The 17,977-nt window shown below is 55.1% G+C and overlaps 1 protein-coding gene across 3 annotated transcripts in view; it reads left to right on the forward strand.

Moving 5' to 3' along the window:
- Positions 1-785: 785 nt before the first annotated feature.
- The window catches only part of TOM1L2 (target of myb1 like 2 membrane trafficking protein), a 34,472-nt gene continuing 17,280 nt past the window's right edge, over positions 786-17,977 (forward strand). For all 3 annotated transcript variants that reach the window (XM_044433415.1, XM_044433416.1, XM_044433418.1), the window contains exons 1-11: positions 786-879; positions 9,643-9,727; positions 10,004-10,082; positions 10,340-10,489; positions 12,288-12,422; positions 13,212-13,370; positions 13,896-14,012; positions 15,090-15,223; positions 15,952-16,000; positions 16,702-16,825; positions 17,642-17,759. In XM_044433415.1, coding sequence (XP_044289350.1) covers positions 828-879; positions 9,643-9,727; positions 10,004-10,082; positions 10,340-10,489; positions 12,288-12,422; positions 13,212-13,370; positions 13,896-14,012; positions 15,090-15,223; positions 15,952-16,000; positions 16,702-16,825; positions 17,642-17,759 — 1,202 coding nt within the window. In that variant the 5' untranslated portion in view covers positions 786-827. The remainder of the gene's footprint in view (positions 880-9,642; positions 9,728-10,003; positions 10,083-10,339; positions 10,490-12,287; positions 12,423-13,211; positions 13,371-13,895; positions 14,013-15,089; positions 15,224-15,951; positions 16,001-16,701; positions 16,826-17,641; positions 17,760-17,977) is intronic.

A 17,977-nucleotide genomic window follows, 5' to 3' on the forward strand; every position in this document is an offset into this window, starting at 1 on the left:
AGCTGGGAGCCAGCACTGCTGAGCTGGATCCAGAGGCCGACCTGGATGAGCTAAAACCGACGCGGAGCTCCCGACGGCCGAACTTGAGCAGCTGTACCAGTTGAATGTCTGCCTGTCGCGCAAACAACACCCAGCGCCGTGCGCTCCGTGGGCCAGCCACACTCCACCGGTCTGTTCGCGTCAGGTGCCCGTCTCGGCGGCCAAGGGAGTCGAACCCAGCGCGCCGCCGCCTTTCCCCGCCGGGCGCTCCCCTCGCAGCGCCGGGCGGACGAACGACCCTCCGAGCGCCGTTGCCAGGAAAGCTGTTGCTAAGCCGGGTCACATGATCCGAGCCCCTCCCTTTCGCTTGCGTCATCACGCGAGCTGTCACGGAGCACGCCTGCGGGCAATCACGTTCCTGCTCCGATCGGCGCCGAGCCGCCAATGGGAAGTCGCATAAACAGCCGTTCCTCACCTGGATTGGTTCCTCGGCACACGCCTTCTCCGAACGCTCTGCAAGTATTATCCCATCGGCGGCAGGGTCTGGTTGAGGCCTTATCCAATCGCTCGGCTCGGGAGGCGGGCTCAGGCCGCCTTGCCCTCCTCCCCTCCCTCCTGCGCTCCGACGCCCGTCAGAGAGGAGGTGGGGCAGCCTGGCGCGGCCGCGATTGCCACGCACGACGGCCAGTGAGCAAGCGCCCCCAGAGACGCTGGGGGACGGACTGCGTTCCGGTTGGCTCGCGCCGCTGTCGGTGAGGAGCAGGAGGCGGGGCGACGGTGGCCGAGATAGGAGACGCGCCGGCGGCGGCGGCGAGGCCGGGCGGGAGGCGGGCTGTCAGCGGACCAAGATGGAGTTCCTGCTGGGGAACCCGTTCAGCACCCCGGTGGGGCAGAGCCTCGGTGAGCGCGGGGCACCCGGGGGCGGAGGGGGGGCAGCGGGGCGCCGCTCGGCCCCAGCGGGGGAGCGCCGCCCTCTCCGCCCCGGCTCGCCTTGGGTCCCAGTCGAGGGCCCGGCCGGGGCGCCTTCGGGCATCCCCGCCGCCTCCTCGGAGAAGCGATGTCCTCGAGACACTTGCGCAGGCCGCGTCGCGAGCCGCTCCTCCGTCCCGCCGCACCAGCCCCCGGGCGGCAGTGAGCGCAGCCCCCTCGCGCAGCGCCGGAGGGCCGAGCCTGGAGCACGGGCTTGGCCTGGCGCCGAAATGCAAAGGTGGACGGACGTGCGGCTCTGCCGAAGCCGAGGCGGTCGCCGCGCCGGCCAGGGCTTAGATCTGTTGCGATGGACCGCCTCGGTCGGTCGGTCGGTTATATGGTATCCCACCTTTTATTTATTTATTTATTTATTTATTTAGGGGACTTCTGTGCCGCCCCATTCGCCGAAGCCTCTGGGCGGCTCACATCCATAAATAAACTTCCATAAAATAATATAAATGAGCGATATAAATTAACCTTCCTCCTGTTGTGGAACTCAAGGGGGCTCCCTGCGGCGCCCAGGGGTCCCCCCCCCCGCAAGCTCTGGCCGGCCGGGCCTGCTTAGCTTCCGCAGGGTGGAGGCCTCACCTGTCGCATTTCGGGGCCCTGCGGCTTTGACGGAAGACGAATCCGCGGGGTTTGTCTGAGCGGGAGCCGGAGCCAACCTCCACCTCCATGGGGTTGTGCCATCCGGTTTTCTTTCTGGGGATGCCAGCCTGTTCCAACTGGTTGCTTCGCCGGCCAGCTGGAGTTGCTTCACCGATAACGGCAGCTTTCCCTAGCTTTGCTCCCTCCGCTGGTGTTGGACTGCAGGTCCCTCCCTACCCAGTCAGGACCAGTATGAGTTGCAACCCAGCACATCCTGGATGGTGCTTGGCTGGGGAAGGCTGGATTATACAGTGCTGCATATGGACTGGTGGTTACGTGATAGCAGTCCCTCATTTCTAGATTTTGGCCCTGTGTTTGTTTTGCCTTTGCGGATGTCTTGTCAAAATGTTGTAATCAGGAGTTTCTGGAGTTCAGCACTCCTCTTCCCCTGAGGTATATATGTTTGAAATGGAGGGTTTGCCTTCTGCGTCTCCATGTAAATTAATGTGCCCCATCCGGAACTTGTGGCATGCCATGCATAGCTTGTCATTCTGTTCCCTCCCACTGTTGAGGCTTGTTTTGAATGGTTGTAAACAGATCACAGCATGACTTAGGGTTTTTTTAGGAGATCTGTAACTTACAGTGCAGTCCTAGGCATAGCTACTCACAAGCAAGTATCAGTCAGTTCAAAGGGCTTTACTGTCAGCTAAGTGGATACGGGAGAGCAGTCTGAAGTAGCACCTCCTTTCTTGCGTGCACGGTTTAAAAAAAAGTTAAGGAGTCATGTTGTTGAGGAAATGAATGTAGCAGAGAGCAAATGATCTGCAACCTTCCCCAGCCTGGTGCCCTGCTGATGTGATGGATTCCAAGCCCCATTATCCTTGATTACTGGTGGAGATTGGTGGGAGCTGTAAGTCCCAAACGTCTAGAGGATACTAACTTTCCTCCTTGTGTAATAGTGAGATAATAGGGAGTAATAATTGGGGTGGGAATAGTGATGTTACAAGCAGGTCTTGTTCTTTGCCCCCAAAATGTTGAAGTTATGGGCGGCAGGAGGCACAGTTTAAGGAAGAGGGGAGGCAGGGCCTGGCTGTGGGTTTGGTGGAGAAGAAATAGGGAGCCCTGAGTGTTAGATGTGAGAGACAAATCTGGTAGCAGGACCTCTGGCATGGAGCCAACCTGGGAATGGGGTGAACCTGACAGGGGTTTGGGGTGTGCAGTTCTTGTTCCCCATCATCTCAGAAACAGCCTCTTGGGCATTTGCCTCACAAAAGGGTGTGTCGTGAGCACACTTCCTGATGAAGGCAAAGGTCATGGTTTTCGGGGCTTTGAAAAGCAATGACTAAGTAAGAGTGGAAAACTGTGATTGCCTTACAGAAGGCTTCCGTCAAAATGTGAGAACCTGGTGACATCGGTTTGCAAAGTATGCTTGACCTCCCTTTGCCAGAAAAGGTAACAGAGCTCCCTATAATAAATAACGTAACTTGCAGGTGCTGTCATAAGGTGGGGCGAGTACTAGTAATGGAGAGGTTCCTTTCAAGCACCAGAGGACTCAGCAGACCGTGGTGGGTCGCCTTGCTGGCTAATGGCTTCTAGTCACTCTGGACCTTGGTATATTTGGAGACCTGCATACCTCTGGTTCATTGTCCGTTCGTTCTTTCATCTTTCTTTGGGTGATTTACATTCGATTTCTAGAACTGCAAAGCAAACAGCAGGGAAGGGTTGTGGATTTCCTGGAAGTATCCGGCCGGCTATTCCTGCAGACAGGATGCTGGACTACATGGGCCAGCCTAGCGCATGACTCTGCAAGGCTGTGGCTGCTGGGAAAGAGGGGAAACGCATGGAGGATGCTGAGCTGGGCAGAGCCCACGTGGACCTTCGTCGGATGCAAGGCGGCAGCTGCTGCGTGCTCGGGGAGAGCGCTGCAGCAGGGTGGCTGCGGATGATGGGCTGGGATAACAGTCTGGTCAAAGGTGCCGGCTGTCCCTCAGCACCCCTGAGCCACCCTGTGGCGCACAGTGTTGGGGTGGGCAAGGGAAAGGCGGGGGTGGACAGAACTTGGAGATGGAAGCAAGGCTAGGGGCTACAGGGGGAGAGAGGGGTGTGTGCAGAGTTGTGTATGCAGGGGCACAACTGGGAGGGGGTGCTGGTGCGGACTGGAGAGCAAGGGCAGAACACAGTGAGGCCTGTGTTGGCCCTTGCTTATCGGAAAGGGGCGTGCGTCTTGATTAAAAAGAGGGTAAGGAGGCAGCAGCCCCTGTTTTTCAGCAGGATGGGTCCCTACCAGCTTCTGTAGTTCCCAGGAGCCTAAAGATGGGAGCTGCTTTGCTCATCTTTATCAGCCTTTCCCCACCTTGACACCCTTTAGGGGTGTTGGAATGCAGCTCCCATCAGGCCCAGATAAGCAGCGCATCCGGAGGGTGCCTGGCTCGAGAAGGCTGGCTTGTCCCCTCGTGCGTTCCCTTTCTTCTGCACCAGAAGAATCAGCCACATTTCTCATGCATGCATCTCTTGGTTCTGTCATTAATATGGTGGAGGTGCTCTGCAGCTGAATTTTGACTGGGGGGGGGGGGGCTGTTCCTGAGGTGTGCCTCTTCCTCTGTTTGCCAGGCTTTGGGCAGCCATTGTGCAGCAGGAAGCCCGGTGTCCAGCATGGGGCAAGGAAGGACCACAGGGAGAGTTGGAGAAATGATGTTCATGGTTTGGCTGTCGTGCTGGCCTTGAATAAGAGTCTCAGTGTCTGTTTATTTCAGCAGAGAGATTCTCATGGCTGCGAGGAGTCTTCTGACAGTGCAGGAACTGTTACAAGGTGCAGGGAATTCTGTACTCAGCTGAACATCTCAGGGCCTCTTTGGTTATGAGCAGAGAACAAAACAATCTCTGCAGAGTGCCAAGCTTAGAGAAAAGTAAAGTATGCAGGCTCGAAATTAAGTAAATAAAACTCTCCGCCTTCCACGAAGCCTTTCCACATGGAACGGTCCTCGGGAGCTCCTCCGTGTGGCAGGGAAGCACGGTGCTGGTTCTGGGTGGCCGGCCAGAGCTGGCAGGTCTCTGTAAACCCGTGTGAAGTACAAGCATGTCCTGCAGCAAAGCAGGCCGAAAGTAGATTAGGATGTACTCTGGATGATTTGTTCCAGGTCCACGAGGGTTTCCGGCTCCCAGCGGTTTAGCAACAGCAGCAGCAGCTAAAAGGCTTTTCCCTGCTTCTTTCTAAATTAGGCTGCTCTAATTAAGAAAGCTTGCAGGGAGAAAACATGGAATGGATTTTTGTAAGAATTGCAGCCTTGCTTTTGGTGTTGAAAATAACGTATGCACTGGGCAGATGTTGAGATGCCTCCTGCCCCTTAATTCCGGGGGGGGGGGGGAGTGTGCATGTCTCAAAAGCATTATTTGGCACCTGGCTGTGGTTCCCCAGGGGCAATGTTAGTCCTCCAGGGATGGGGTCTGCAGCTCCTACCAGAGCTAACCAGCAGAGTCAGTGGAGCAGTAGGCTAAAACATCCGGAGAACCTCAGGTGTAGGCACTTCCAAAAACTGCTAGGCCTTGGAGGCTTTGCATCTGCCCTCCTCTGCCCCAGAGCCTGCCACGTTTTCGCTTACAGCTGCGTGTCGCAGATGGTGCCCAGCTGTGCCATTTCACAGCAGTGATTGTGCAAGTCATCTCCCGAGTCATGTTGTCATGATTGTCTCATTCAGAGGAGCCCCTGATGAGCTTTTTAAAAAATCGGATTTCTGGCCTGCCTTTCAGAGCGTTGCAGGCTGTCTCATACCCAGTCTGACCCAGGGCTGAGGCAGGGCTGGCAGTGGCTCTCTGGGGTTCCAGGCAAGATTCTTTCCCAGCCCTGCTTGGAGATGTTGAGATTGAAGCTGGAACCTTGTGCTTGTAAAGCAGGCGTTGTGCAACTGACGCGCAGCCTCTTGCTTATGGCTTGCAAGGTACATAAGGCAGCTTATAGAAAAACATTTTGAAATGCCTGCAGTGTTCTTAACAACATAAATACCCACCCATAATGACAGCAACTTGCAACTTCAAAGCCATTAATTAAAAGGAGCAGCTTAAAATCCTTTCAAAGGCAGGCTGGAATGTCTTCAGCATTCTCATTAAACACTGATCCTGGCATGTCATTCCTGGGAATTGAGTTTCAGAGGAGCCACCACTGAAAAGACTTTGTCTTGGGCCCTGCCAGTCTATGGGTGCTTCCTGATGGGAAAAAGGACAGTAACTGATATTTCAAAAAACTCCAGAGTTTCTAGAATCACAGTTTAGAAAGCACTGCATTGTCACAGACTTCTCTATTCAACTGTAATGGTTCTGACCAAATCCACAAACTGTATTGCTGCTCTGTCTTTGGAGTGGAACACGCACAGCTTGTAAACAGCTGTCAAACTGGCAGCAGAGCCTTAAAGATGGAGTTAGCAGGTAGGCTTCCTGTGGCCATCGTAACTCAGGCAGGATGTGATTAGGAAGAGAAATATAAACCCATGTCTATTTCTAACAGGAACCTGGAAGTGAAAGATTATTTTGGCCTTGATCTCTGAACCTATAATTTCATCCTCTTGTTTGTCATCTGCTTTGCTGTGACCGCATTCAAATTATGTGTTTCCCCTTCTTCAGCGTGTTTGAAAGGAATGCTGTGACACTATGGAAGGCGAGTCATCCCTCTTCGTTCTGCACCCTCCCACTTAAAAAATATAAGTGTAAAAGAGGATAAGATCTGGGGTCAAACAGGTTGATACATTTTGAAGCGGCACATAAAGGAATTTTGCCTTTACAGACGCTTCGCATCCATCCTTCCTGCAGTCAGTTGCTGCACCAAATCCTTCCGAGAGGCTCCTGGAAGTGTCTCCTGCTGGATGTGTGGCTTGCGCTGTCCCTCTGACACGCTCCAGCTGGGAGCTGCCCGGCCACTGGGGACGGTGCAGGCACGCGTTGACCCCGTGTGTTTATTGCAGCCTCCTTCCAACCCAGTCCCCTCCAGATGTGTTGGGCTGCAGTTCCCATCATCCCCAGACATGGCATGCCACTGGGGTTGATGGAAATCATGGTCCAATACATCTGGAGGAAGTCAGGTTCGGACAGGCCGGTTTCTTGTGTCATGCTGGTGATCCTGCCTTTCTCCTACGGGACCAAAGGTGTTTCAGTCTGGTAGCCAAAGGGGGAGGCCAGGACAATCCAACCAGCATGACCTCTGAAGAATGTTCAGAACCGTCACTTCGGTCATTGCGTCACATAAAACTTAGTGACTCAGATGAAGCAAGTGCTCAGTCTTAGTTTGGATCCATTGTTGTTAAGACCGGAGTCTTAGACGTTCGTGGAATGTCATCCTCCAGCTCCGCTTTCCTTGCAGCAGGCAAACAACTGCAAATATGCCCCCACTTTCGCTCTTCATGAGCTGCAGGCAGCCAATGCGTCCAGCTGGTCCACCGTGAGCTCGCTGGATCAATGGCATTTTCAGAGACTTCCATGAAACACGTTGAAGGGTCATTTCCAGGGCCAGAGGCACAAAGAGCCGTAGAAGAAGAGTTGCACCTTATAAGAACGGCATCCTCATTCCAGGCGGCTGGGGGAGTGGAAGTGTTTAGGCAGGAGACTTCAGAGAAAGGAGTCCCTCCCCGCCGATCGCCAGGTGTCTCTCTCTGGAGCAAAGCCTTGGCTAAAGCCTGCCTTGCTTCGCAGTGCTTCGCTTGTCCAGTGTTTCCATGGCTCGGCCCAGCTGAGCGTGCAAGATGCCATTATTTGCCAGTTGCATTCATTGATGGCAGTTTTTTATCCTTTTTATGCTGTAAAATAGAGAGAACGGTTCCATTTCAGCATGCTGCATTGTTCTCAGTTCAGATCCCTGCAGCCAAGACCCGATGGCCCTCCTCATGCAAATTATTACGTACATATAGCTGTAAGCCCATCAGCGTTGTTCTGTCTCTGCCAGGAAATGGCGCTGGTTCACATAAAAAATTAATTGGAAGTACGCAGTGGCTTTAGGTGAAAGTGAGGCCTGCACAACCCTTGCAGAGAAACCTTTGAGAAGAGCTGAAGTGTGCGAGTCATTTGTTTTTATAATATTTCGTACCCCTCTGAATAACACAGATGCTTGCAGTGTCTCACCATCAAAAGCAATACAAATTCTATAAAATTAGAAAGTGCTTAATTTATTATATAATCGCCACCTCTACATACCCAACCAGCAGGGACAAGTTCCAGTTCTAGCAAGATTGGGAACAGGAAGGACCTTGTAGGATTTCTGAAAAGGAGGGAGCCGGCTGAACAATGGTGCGAAGGCCCTTATCAGTGGTCAGCAGCATTCACTTGAAGTTGCCCACGTGACAATTTCCGTGCAATTGGGCGTGATTTTTCCCAATCATACCTCTGAAAGCCTTGCCAGCTGATATTCCGATGCCTCCAGGGCTGGTGTCAAGGGTTTGGCCTGCAAAGTTAAGTTTCTCGAGCGGGGGACTCCTGTGCTTTGTGAGAGCTGCCCCTTTGCTCCTCAAGAGGTGGAAGATGCTTCTCCAGGGAGGAACCATGTGCTCCGGCGAAGGGAGAAATGTATGTGCAGCACAACCTGGCAGGAAATGTGGCATCTGCTTGTAGGATTGTCCAGTAAAACGCTTGTGCATTTCCCTTCTCGGATATTGCCATTTCTGTCAGTGTGGCCAGCTTTGTAAGAATTGTTCCTAAAATTGACTTTTGCGGTAGAAACATATATATCACATATCTGCCCTGGGTTTTCCGCTTTCAAGGAGTCCAGGGCAACCTAGAGCAGCCCGCCAAGCTCCATTGTATGCTTTTAACAACCGTGTGAGGCAGGGTGCGGTGTTGTTAGGCTGCGTGTCAGTGACTGGCCCAGAGCTTCCTAACCAAGCGGGACTTTCAAGCGGGACTTACCCAGCCCTAGTCAAATACTTCAGGAAGTGAGCTACCTGATTAAGGGAAGATCTACCTAATCTTGGGTTGCGCACCCCCATTAAAATCTCTGGTTACAATTTCTGCTTCTTTAAATTGCTGTCTTCTCCTTTATCTTCTGAAAAACTTTTTTTTTTAAATTTGAAGTGGTTCATAAATGCGTACAAAAGTCACTCCTCGTCCAAGCGGTTCTTTGTTTATCATAACACAGCCTCCACTGTCATCTTCCCACTTGCTTGGGCCTCGTAGCATGTCAAGGTCGCAATTTCAGGTTACAACCGCTGCTTCTCTGCAAGTCCGACTCCGCACCTCTCAGCTTGCTTGCTCGAATTTCCCACTGAACTCAGAACTGTCTGGTTCTGAGCAACCACCGAGCTTATCCCTGGGTCCGTTGGCCCTGGCATTCCAGCTGTGAATTCCGACTCCACCTCTTCTTCCCCTTCTGAATCAAAAGGAGACGGGGGCCCAGTCCATGTAGTTTGTTGGGTCCCACCTGTATTTGTTATGCTTGCTAGACTTCCACTGTACACCCTGGTTAATCCCGCTTGCATTGAACGTGTCTTGCCTGCTGGGTCATGGCTGGCACATCGTTCCCAGCCTCCGCGTTCTCGGTTCAGTGTGTTCTTGAGAATACTCTGTGAACCACGTTGAAATTGGCTTGGGAAGACAGAACATTGCTGCTTGGGAGGGCGTTAACTCACAGCTGTCCCTTTAGTAAAACCCGCTTCATGGCTGGACATTGTATCTTCCAGATGGAAGAGCTGTTTTCTTGTGCCCGGTGACCCTTGGTGCCCCACTGCGTCCACTCCTTAGAACCTCAGGCCCAGGATCAAGCCTGTCCGGGTTCTCCTACCTGGCAGTAGGTTCTTGGAGCTAAAGTGCCGTGATGGGGTTGGCAGGGGCGCCTTTTGCCTTTAGCCCCGTTATCGCCACGGCTGGAATGTGGCTCCGAGGGCTTCTCCAAGATGGCATTCAGCCCTCGGGGTGGAGGAGCGCCTGTTCCCCTGAGCACACGATGCCAAGCATGCAGCTCCCCTCGCTCCAGTCCCCCTTCCTGTTGCGCGTTGCCTGGCACAGCAGCATCCTTGAAACTTGCGCGCTCTTGGTGAGCTTCGCCTTGTGCGAGTAAAGATGTGACAACTCAGTAGATTTTGCCATTCTTCTTCCGCCTGCCTCTGATTCTTTCTTTCTCTTTCCTTTTTTCAGAGAAGGCCACAGACGGCTCCCTGCAGAGTGAAGACTGGACGCTTAACATGGAAATATGTGACATCATCAACGAGACAGAAGAAGGGTATGTGTGTGTCTGCGCACGCGCTCGCACTGTGCGGTGGAGAGGTGCTCTTGTGGCTGCATGGCCAGGTGGGCGTCTCCGTTCATTAGGGGGATGCTGGTGCTCGGGGTTATAGAGCGCACAGGCGCCTGCCAAAGCCCCCGGGGCCGGTCTCAGCAGGTAGGACTCACCTGCCTGAAACCCCAGGGAGTTGCTGCCGGTCACCCGTATAATGAGGCATGTAGAACCTTTTCCTGCCTCTTAAACGAAATCCTTTTCCTTTGTTCTCCCCACCAGGCCCAAGGATGCCATCCGAGCCCTGAAGAAGAGGCTGAATGGAAACAAGAACTACAGAGAGGTGATGCTGGCTCTAACGGTGAGAAGCGAGAACAAGCTCTGGCAGCCCGTGGCTTAAACCGCTTAGAGCTGACAGCCCAGCAACCAGCCAGTTGCTCCCTTGTCTGGATTGTTGGTAATCAGCAGACGGGGGTGTGGTGGCACCGCTGCACTGATACCACGACGCAGCGGCCAGGGGTCCCGCAGCGCACAGCGTGGGTGAGTGCTCTGTGTGCACGCGCCGTCTTTTTCGCTCCACCGGTGATGCGCTCGTGTGTTTGTGTTTTCTGGGCGCAGGTGCTGGAGACCTGTGTGAAGAATTGTGGCCACCGCTTCCACGTCCTCGTGGCGAACCGTGACTTCATCGATGGCGTGTTGGTGAAGATCCTCTCTCCCAAGAGCAACCCTCCCACCATCGTCCAGGACAAGGTTCTGGCGCTGATTCAGGTCTGTTGCAAAGCTTTCAGTTCGGCGCCCATTCTCCACCCCGGCCTCCACATGAGGGCCTTTTGGACAGTGTCACCGCGCTGCCGCTTCTCCCGCGAAGCGGCTAAATAGAAATCAGCCCTCTGCCGGAGTGGCCTCTCTCAAAGTCTAAATTGCTGTTCTGTGCAAGTGGGGTTTTGTGGCCTCTCTTTTGCTAAGAACAAATGCCTGGGTGTTTTGCGAGAAGCAGGGGTCAGTTCCGCAACAGAGATGCTTCTGTTCCCACAAAGGAAGTTTCCTGGGATGTGGATCTCTTTAGATCCCACAAGAATCTTGCCAGGCAGAGCTCAGACTGCTTCCACTCCAGTGGGATTGGCCAAAACTCCTTTGCAATTCAGGATCAATGCACTTAATAACATTATTGGGAGATGGAGCCGTTAGCACACAAGAAAAGGTGCATTCAGCTCCGGCTGTGGAAGATGCACGGCAAGGCTTGCTTTGTACGCCTCTTGGGCAGAAGTGAGTTTGATCATGTAAACTTTTGATTGCGATTGTTATTTCCTGTCCTTTAAATTTGTTTTACTTTGTGTGTGTGTGAGAGAGAGAGAGAGAGAGAGAGAAGGGTGGGAGAGAGGGGCAGGTGGTGCAGGAGAGAAAGTGGATTGACTAACTCTACCGTTGCTGCTTTTGTGAGAATGAGGCGGTCGGAATTTTGGCTTCCAGGGTCGCTGGAATAGCTTTCAAGTGAGCACTGAGGGGGAATCTGTCGGTGGAACTTGTTTGAGATGGCAGAAATGTCACCTGCTTTGTGGTTTTCGCTTGTGGGGCTGGTTCTTTAAATTTCTTTCTCTCGTTTAGGCCCATTGTTCTGGGAGTTGCTGTTTGCCCACGTGTCTGAGCTAGATGCATGCAGGGCTGTTAATGACTGCTTTTTAAGTGGGTTTTTGGTGCCATGGCCCCTGCCTCTTGGGCAGGTTCCTGCCACCCTTCTTCCCTTACAGCAGCTCCCCTGCTGCAGTGCCGACCCTCTGCTTCGCCGCGGCACTGGCGATATTTTTGTTTCATTGCATCGTCTAAGCTGTTTATCCGTGCTGCTCTTCTCCTGTTTGTTGACACTGTGCAATCCTATTTCGTTTGGCGGTTGCCTGTTGCTTTGGGGTTATTAGAATGAGAAGTAAATAAATTGCATAAATAAATAAACAGCAGAAACACCGTGCATGCCGCTTTCCAGGGGCTACCAGGTAGTCTTCAAGATCGTCTCCATTTGCCAAATCGAGGGTTGCCGTTTGACTCAAAGGGCCAGAAGAGAGGGCGGTGTGTAATGGAGGCTTTCGGATGAACATTGTTCAGCTTCAGATGCGAGTAGCCGCAAGAATGCCCGGGGCCTGACAGGCCGGAGGGAGAACAGAGGGTGCCTGTCCGTCTGCCCTCCTGCCGTCCACCCGGCTGCCCTCTACTTGTCTGTGCTGGGTGCAGAGGGGCAGTGGAGGGTGGACGTTTCTTGGCCTCTGTTCAGACATTTCATTCCTCCTCCGCCAGCCTGCAGTCCCGCTCTGGCTGTGGCCAGTGGCCTCCAGGAGAGCTTTCTGGCACGAGGCTCGCAGAGTGGCGCTCCAGGCTGTGATCGCCTGCCACTGAGGGCTGGAGGGAGCCCCAGTTGGGGAAGGCTGGCCTGCTTGGGGCTTTGCTTGTGGATCCCAGCCGGAGCCGGAGCCACGCTGCGCCCACCCAGAACCAGCCTCCACAGAGCCCCCTCTCACGACGGAAGGAAACCCGGCTGCGCGGCAGCCCCGTCATCCCCTGCCTGTCTGCTTTGCAGGCCTGGGCGGACGCGTTCCGGAGCAGCCCCGACCTGACTGGGGTGGTGCACATTTATGAAGAACTCAAAAGGAAAGGTGTTGAATTCCCCATGGCTGATCTGGATGCGCTGTCTCCAATCCACACGCCGCAGAGGGTAAGTAGGCCACGGCATCTGTGTCAGCGCGGAGGCGGGTGGAGGCAGAGCAGCAGCCGTTTGCGACTCCCGTTCCTTGGGATCTCTCCCGGCATGTCCACCGCTTGGGAATGCTGGGAGTTGAAGTCCGAAACCCCTGGAGCTCAGATTTCTGACCACCCTGCCCTGGTGTTAAAGGAGGGGAAGAAGGAAGGACTTACTGACTCTCGCGAGCCTCTCTGAGTTAGGGAATGAATTTTAAAAGGGACAGAAATGAGGCGTGTGTTTGGATGGAAACAAGGGAAAGCCATTTTTCTCAGTTTGTCCGAGGAGCAAAATCCCAAAGCGTCTGGCCATGCTACAAACTCCCGTGATCTTGAAGCGAAGTAGGACAGGTGTGTGTGGAGCCAGCACCTTCGGTGCGTTTAGAAAGGGGTGGCCCACCTAATGGAGGAGAAACCCCCCCACTTCTGCTGCTTGGGACTGCTAAGCAGGTCCTTCATGGTCCCAGGTCGCCTACCACTGGATACTAGGGGCCGGCAGAGGGGCGGGGGGGGCTAGTGATCACACGCCCTGTGTCTCGCTGCGCACCTTGGCCTGCGCTGGGGGTGTTGAACCCCCTGAACTTGAGAGGTCCGCTTCTCTTCTGGGGAAGCTCTTGGGGGCCATGACTGGGGAGGAACTGAACGAAAGCTGGGAAACGCCGAAAGGCCAGTGGCTGGGGGAAGAGGGCAGGGCCAGCTGGGGAGCACGGGGGGCTGCCGGGGCGCGGTGTCTCCTCTGAGCATGCCTGCGTTTGGTCCCTTCCAGAGCGTCCCCGAGGTCGATCCCGCGGCCAACATGCCCAGGTCCCAGTCGCAGCAAAGGATGAGCTCCGGCTCGTACTCGGCTCCTTCTCCAACGGCCTTTGTGACTCCGCAGGCCCCGGCCCTGAACATGACTGGCCCCATCACAGCAAATACGGAGCAGGTATTCGCCTGCGCAGGGCCAAACGGGGCTGCTCGGCTTCCGGCTTCTTCCAGAGGCGAAGTTGGTAGCAGCAGGTCGCACCTGTGCTGCTGGCATCGTGTTTGCCGCCCGAGGCCGCGGGGCTCGGGCACGGCTTGGTACACGCTTGCGAAGCGCTGAACTCCTCAGGAGAAGGATGCTTCAGAGATCGCCCAGTTCCCCGCTGGCCCCTTCATTGGCTGAGCGCCTCCTGGCGATGCTCAAGATTTTGGAGGTCTGGTCCCTCATGGCCCAGAAGAGACCCTTTCGTGACAGGGGCCTCCTGCTGCAGTGCCCACCTCCCCAAACCAGGCAGCTGCCGGCCCTGCTGGGGCTTCGATACCTCTTGAAAACTTACCTTTTACAACAGCCATTGCAAGGAACGCAATTTTATCCTCCGTGCAAAGATTTTTGGGGAGCCGGTTGGAGGGGGAGGTCCACTGCTTAGAAAGGTCTTTGAGCAATCCATGAGTATTGTTTGAAACGCACCCCTCCCCACCCTGATAGATCGCCCGGCTGCGCAGCGAGTTGGATGTCGTCCGTGGGAACACGAAGGTGATGTCTGAGATGCTCACAGAAATGGTCCCAGGACAGGAGGATCCCTCGGACCTTGAGTTACTGCAGGTAAGTCCCTTGAACTCCGCTGTTCCCAGCTCGTGACGCGGGGCGCTTCTGCTCCTTTTCCCTCCTGCCCTGGCTTTGCTGACTCTTATCCATATCACTTCCATAGCGGAAGGTGCTGGTCATGCAAAAGTGTTTTCACTTCCCCCGGTGTGAGTACACGACCTCACGCCTTGCTTTTGGTGCAAAAACCTGCAAGATCTGTTTGACCAGAGGAGACGGCATGCGAACGAGTGTGTCTGAGGGGCTGCGCTTGTGCTGATCCACGTGCTCCTCCCTTCTGGTCCATATAGAACAAGAATTGACCGGTGGACATGAAGGGACCTCTCTGCACAGAGCTGCATCCTGACTTGATATAGACTCTGCACCGCCCTGGCTGAACGTCAGACGTGGGCAACCTCAGGAGATCGGGGGCCGTGCAGCCCTCCTTTCCAGGCTGCAGGCTCCTGAAAAAATAACTCTAAGGAAATATGGAGGGAAAGTGGCTTTCTGAAAACTGCAGAGATCAAATCTTGTTCATTTGCAGGCTGGATGTGAGCCTTTTAGGGCTGCGTAATAGCTGGACGTGCAAGCAGCCCAGCTCTGATGGTTTGTGTGCTCCATAACACGCTGGGCATCATGTTTTTCATACACATGCACAGAAGCACTATATCTGTCCATCATCTGTTGATGTAAACCTCTTTGGTGGCGTTTGAGGGCACTGAAGTGTGGCAGGGACTGCCTCTCGCTTTGCCCTATAGCCCTGCTGTAGATACCTTGTGGAGCAGCTCAGGCCTTGTCATCAGGGCACGGTACACAGAGTCATGCAGCCACCTAGCAGTCGACCCCACTGCCTTTCCCCCTGGCTACATACGGCACGAGGCAGGGGACAGATCTCCGTAGAATAAGGTCCGCTTTGGTCCGTACACCCCGGTCGTGCCGTGTGGTGTTGCCAGAGCCCAGCGGGTGCTGCGCAGCCTGGGCGGGCCCTCAGCTGGGCTGCGCTGGCTCAGCCTTTGCCGAGAAGGCAGCCGGCGTCCCCGTGGTGCGAGCCACGGGCGCTTTCTGCGCGCGTCACGGCCTGGTCCTTCCTTCCTCCAGGAGCTGAACCGCACCTGCCGCTCCATGCAGCAGAGGGTCGTTGAGCTCATCTCCCGGGTGTCGAATGAGGAGGTGACGGAAGAGCTGCTCCACGTGAACGATGACTTGAACAACGTCTTCCTCAGATACGAGAGGTAGCGCGCTTTGCCCTGCAAACCTCTCAGCCCTGCGCCTCCGGTCGTTCCTCCCTGGCGCCTAGCTTTCCCCTCCGCTCAGTGCAGCAGATTTTCCTGGAGGGATTGCAGAACAAAGTGGGATTTTTAAACCATGTAGCTGGTGACGGCCAAGTCGAGAAGGCTCATGAACGGCTGGTCAGCTCTGCCGTTAAATGATTATTTGTGGCCGGGACGTCTCCTGGGGAAGATTACAAATAGAAGGTACCACGGCGTGGAGTCTTGTAAATGCGCTGGGCAGCGGCACGGATAATAGCTCAGCCGGCTGCATGCTTGGTCTTGGTTCGGCGTCAAGGCAAGGCCCCGGTTGCTCAGCTGTCGTCCCAATGAGCTGCCGGAGCAGAAGCGAATTTTCCCGGCGCGCATGAGTGTAGGAATTACTCCGTAGGTTAGGGGGCCCTTCAGAGAACCTCCTGTGGCCGTTGGCTTATTGCAAGTCCTCGTTGCGTGTTAAGAGTGGTGTGCTGGGGACGCTGCCATGCCGATGGGGCCTCAGAGCTGGAGGTGGGTCGGCCTCAGGCTCAGCCTTCCCCTCCCGCGTTTTTTCCAGCCATGTTGGACTCCAGCCGGCAGCATGCACCAGGCACCCACGCTGGGGGCTGGAGACCGATCCTACCTGAGGGCGCCCCTGTTTTGGGGTCACCACGTGCCGTCTCTGTGACCCCCCCCCCGCTTTTTGTCTGCCACAGGTTTGAACGCTACAGGCTGGGCCGCTCTGCACAGAGTGCGAGCAACGGGGTAAGTTCTCCCGCCGGGCCTCCGTCCTCTGGAGCGTGGCTGCAATACGCTGCTCCCCAGCACTGGGCAGGATTGGTGGAGAACCCTGGGGGGCTTAAATCAGTTGCTTTCCTACGTGGTAAATCAGACGGGCTGCCGTCCGCTTGCTGGCTGTGCTCAGACCATTGTTCATGCTGTTCCTTGGCTGCCTTTCAGGGCAGGAGCTCCCTCAAGGTGTGTACAACGCTAGCGGTCAATAAATAAAAGTTCAGTTCTAAAAATGAGAGTGTGAGTGACCCTGGAGGTCATCAGTCCTCCAGTTGCTGCGGGCATCATGGCAAGTGACCGACTGCATCAGTGTCTTTCGCGAAGAGCCCCACCCACCTCCCCAGGCTCTCCGTCGTACAGCCCCAGAGTTCTCACCGCTAGGAAGTCGCTCCGTCTCTCTAGCTGAAACTTCGAGCATACTAAGCTGAGGACAGCTGCCCTTGCCGGCCCTGCCTCCCAAGGCTTTGCTGGCAGTGGCGCATGTTCCGCAGCATCTTGCCTATATCATGAGGACTAGAAATTCTAGATGTCAGATCCCATACTGGGTGTTGAGGGAGGAGCACGTGTTTCCTCTGGGGCTCTGTAGGGAGCCCCTTGGTTTGTGGTCACGTTCTCTGTTGACCGGAGGCTCCGAGCTTGTGTGACAGCGCCTGCTATCCTGCGTGGCCCGACAGGTCCTGGGCGAGGTGAGTGAAGACAACTTGATAGATTTGGGCCCTGGCTCCCCGGCAGTGGTCAGCCCCATGGTTGGAAGCACCACCCCGGCCGCTACGCTGTCCTCCCAACTCGCCGGGCTAGGTGAGTGTGCCGCCGTCATCGTCGTCTGCTGCTGCTGTGTCTCCTCCTCTTGCTGAAGAGCAAGTGGGCATTGCGGATGGGCGTGGTATGAGGCTAGTCCACAGTGCCAGCCTTTGGAGCTGTCAGAGTTTCTGAAGAAGCTCGTGGGGCTGTATCGAGGCATGTTTGCTGTTAAGGCTTATTCCAGAGGCCTTTGGCACGCAAATACATTCGGTGTTATAATTCAGCTTAGGAGACGGGCCATGTCTAGCGATGGAAGAACAAGCCGTGTTTACTTGTCCTCCATCTTCCACCTCAGCACTTGCCTTGCCTTGCTCTTGCTCTTGAATGCAAGGGTCTTTTTCCATCCTCAGGTACAGGGTCTGTTTTCAAACAGGAGAGACGCACACTCTTCCAAGCACCCCCCGCCCCCGCATGCACTTTCTCCCAATGGGCTCAGAGATGAGCCAGATCTCTGTTTTCTTTGCAAATTGTGGAACTCGAGCTCTGCATAGACACAAGGAGGGCGAGTTGGAGGAGCAAAGTGGGTGGCAGAGGAGAGATTAAGTGCCCCCCATGCCTTTCCCTTGTGGGGAGTCTGTGCAAGCAGATTTGTGGCCACCACAATCCACCCTTCTGTGTCCTGGAGCAGAACCTCTTTCTGCAGCCAGAGGACCAAAGCAAGAGGGATGAGGTGAAGAAACACCCTGTTTCAGCTTAAAGCAATCTGTCCTTGGGCATTTATTTCACCCTTTGGAATCGGGGGGGATGCCCCAAAGGGGGATACACGGTGCTGTGTTCCTGTCGGCAGACTTTCCTTTCCCTGTACCTGTCCAGATCTGGGCACAAACAACGTGAGTGGGACCCTCAGCTCCCTCCAGCCCGCCAACCCCCGCGATGACTTCGACATGTTCGCGCAGACGAGAGGCAGCTCGTTGGCGGATCAGCGCAAGACGTACGTCGGGCAAGCAGGCTGTGTGGCGGGCTTGGGCTGAGCGTTTGAGTCTCCCGGCCAGCAGCCCGTCTGGGCCAAGGGTCCAAACCCCGGATCGATTATGTGGCCTCTGAAAGGGGGACGGCCATAAGGGGGACGGCCGTGTTCCACCAGGCCATTCCCTGGTGGAACGTGGCAGCTCTTATTGGCGGGGCCTGGAGCAGAGCGAGGCCGCCTCC

The sequence above is a fragment of the Varanus komodoensis genome, unplaced genomic scaffold, assembly GCF_004798865.1.
Source record: "Varanus komodoensis strain SLA01 unplaced genomic scaffold, ASM479886v1 scaffold26, whole genome shotgun sequence".
Classification (NCBI taxonomy): Eukaryota; Metazoa; Chordata; class Lepidosauria; order Squamata; family Varanidae; genus Varanus; species Varanus komodoensis.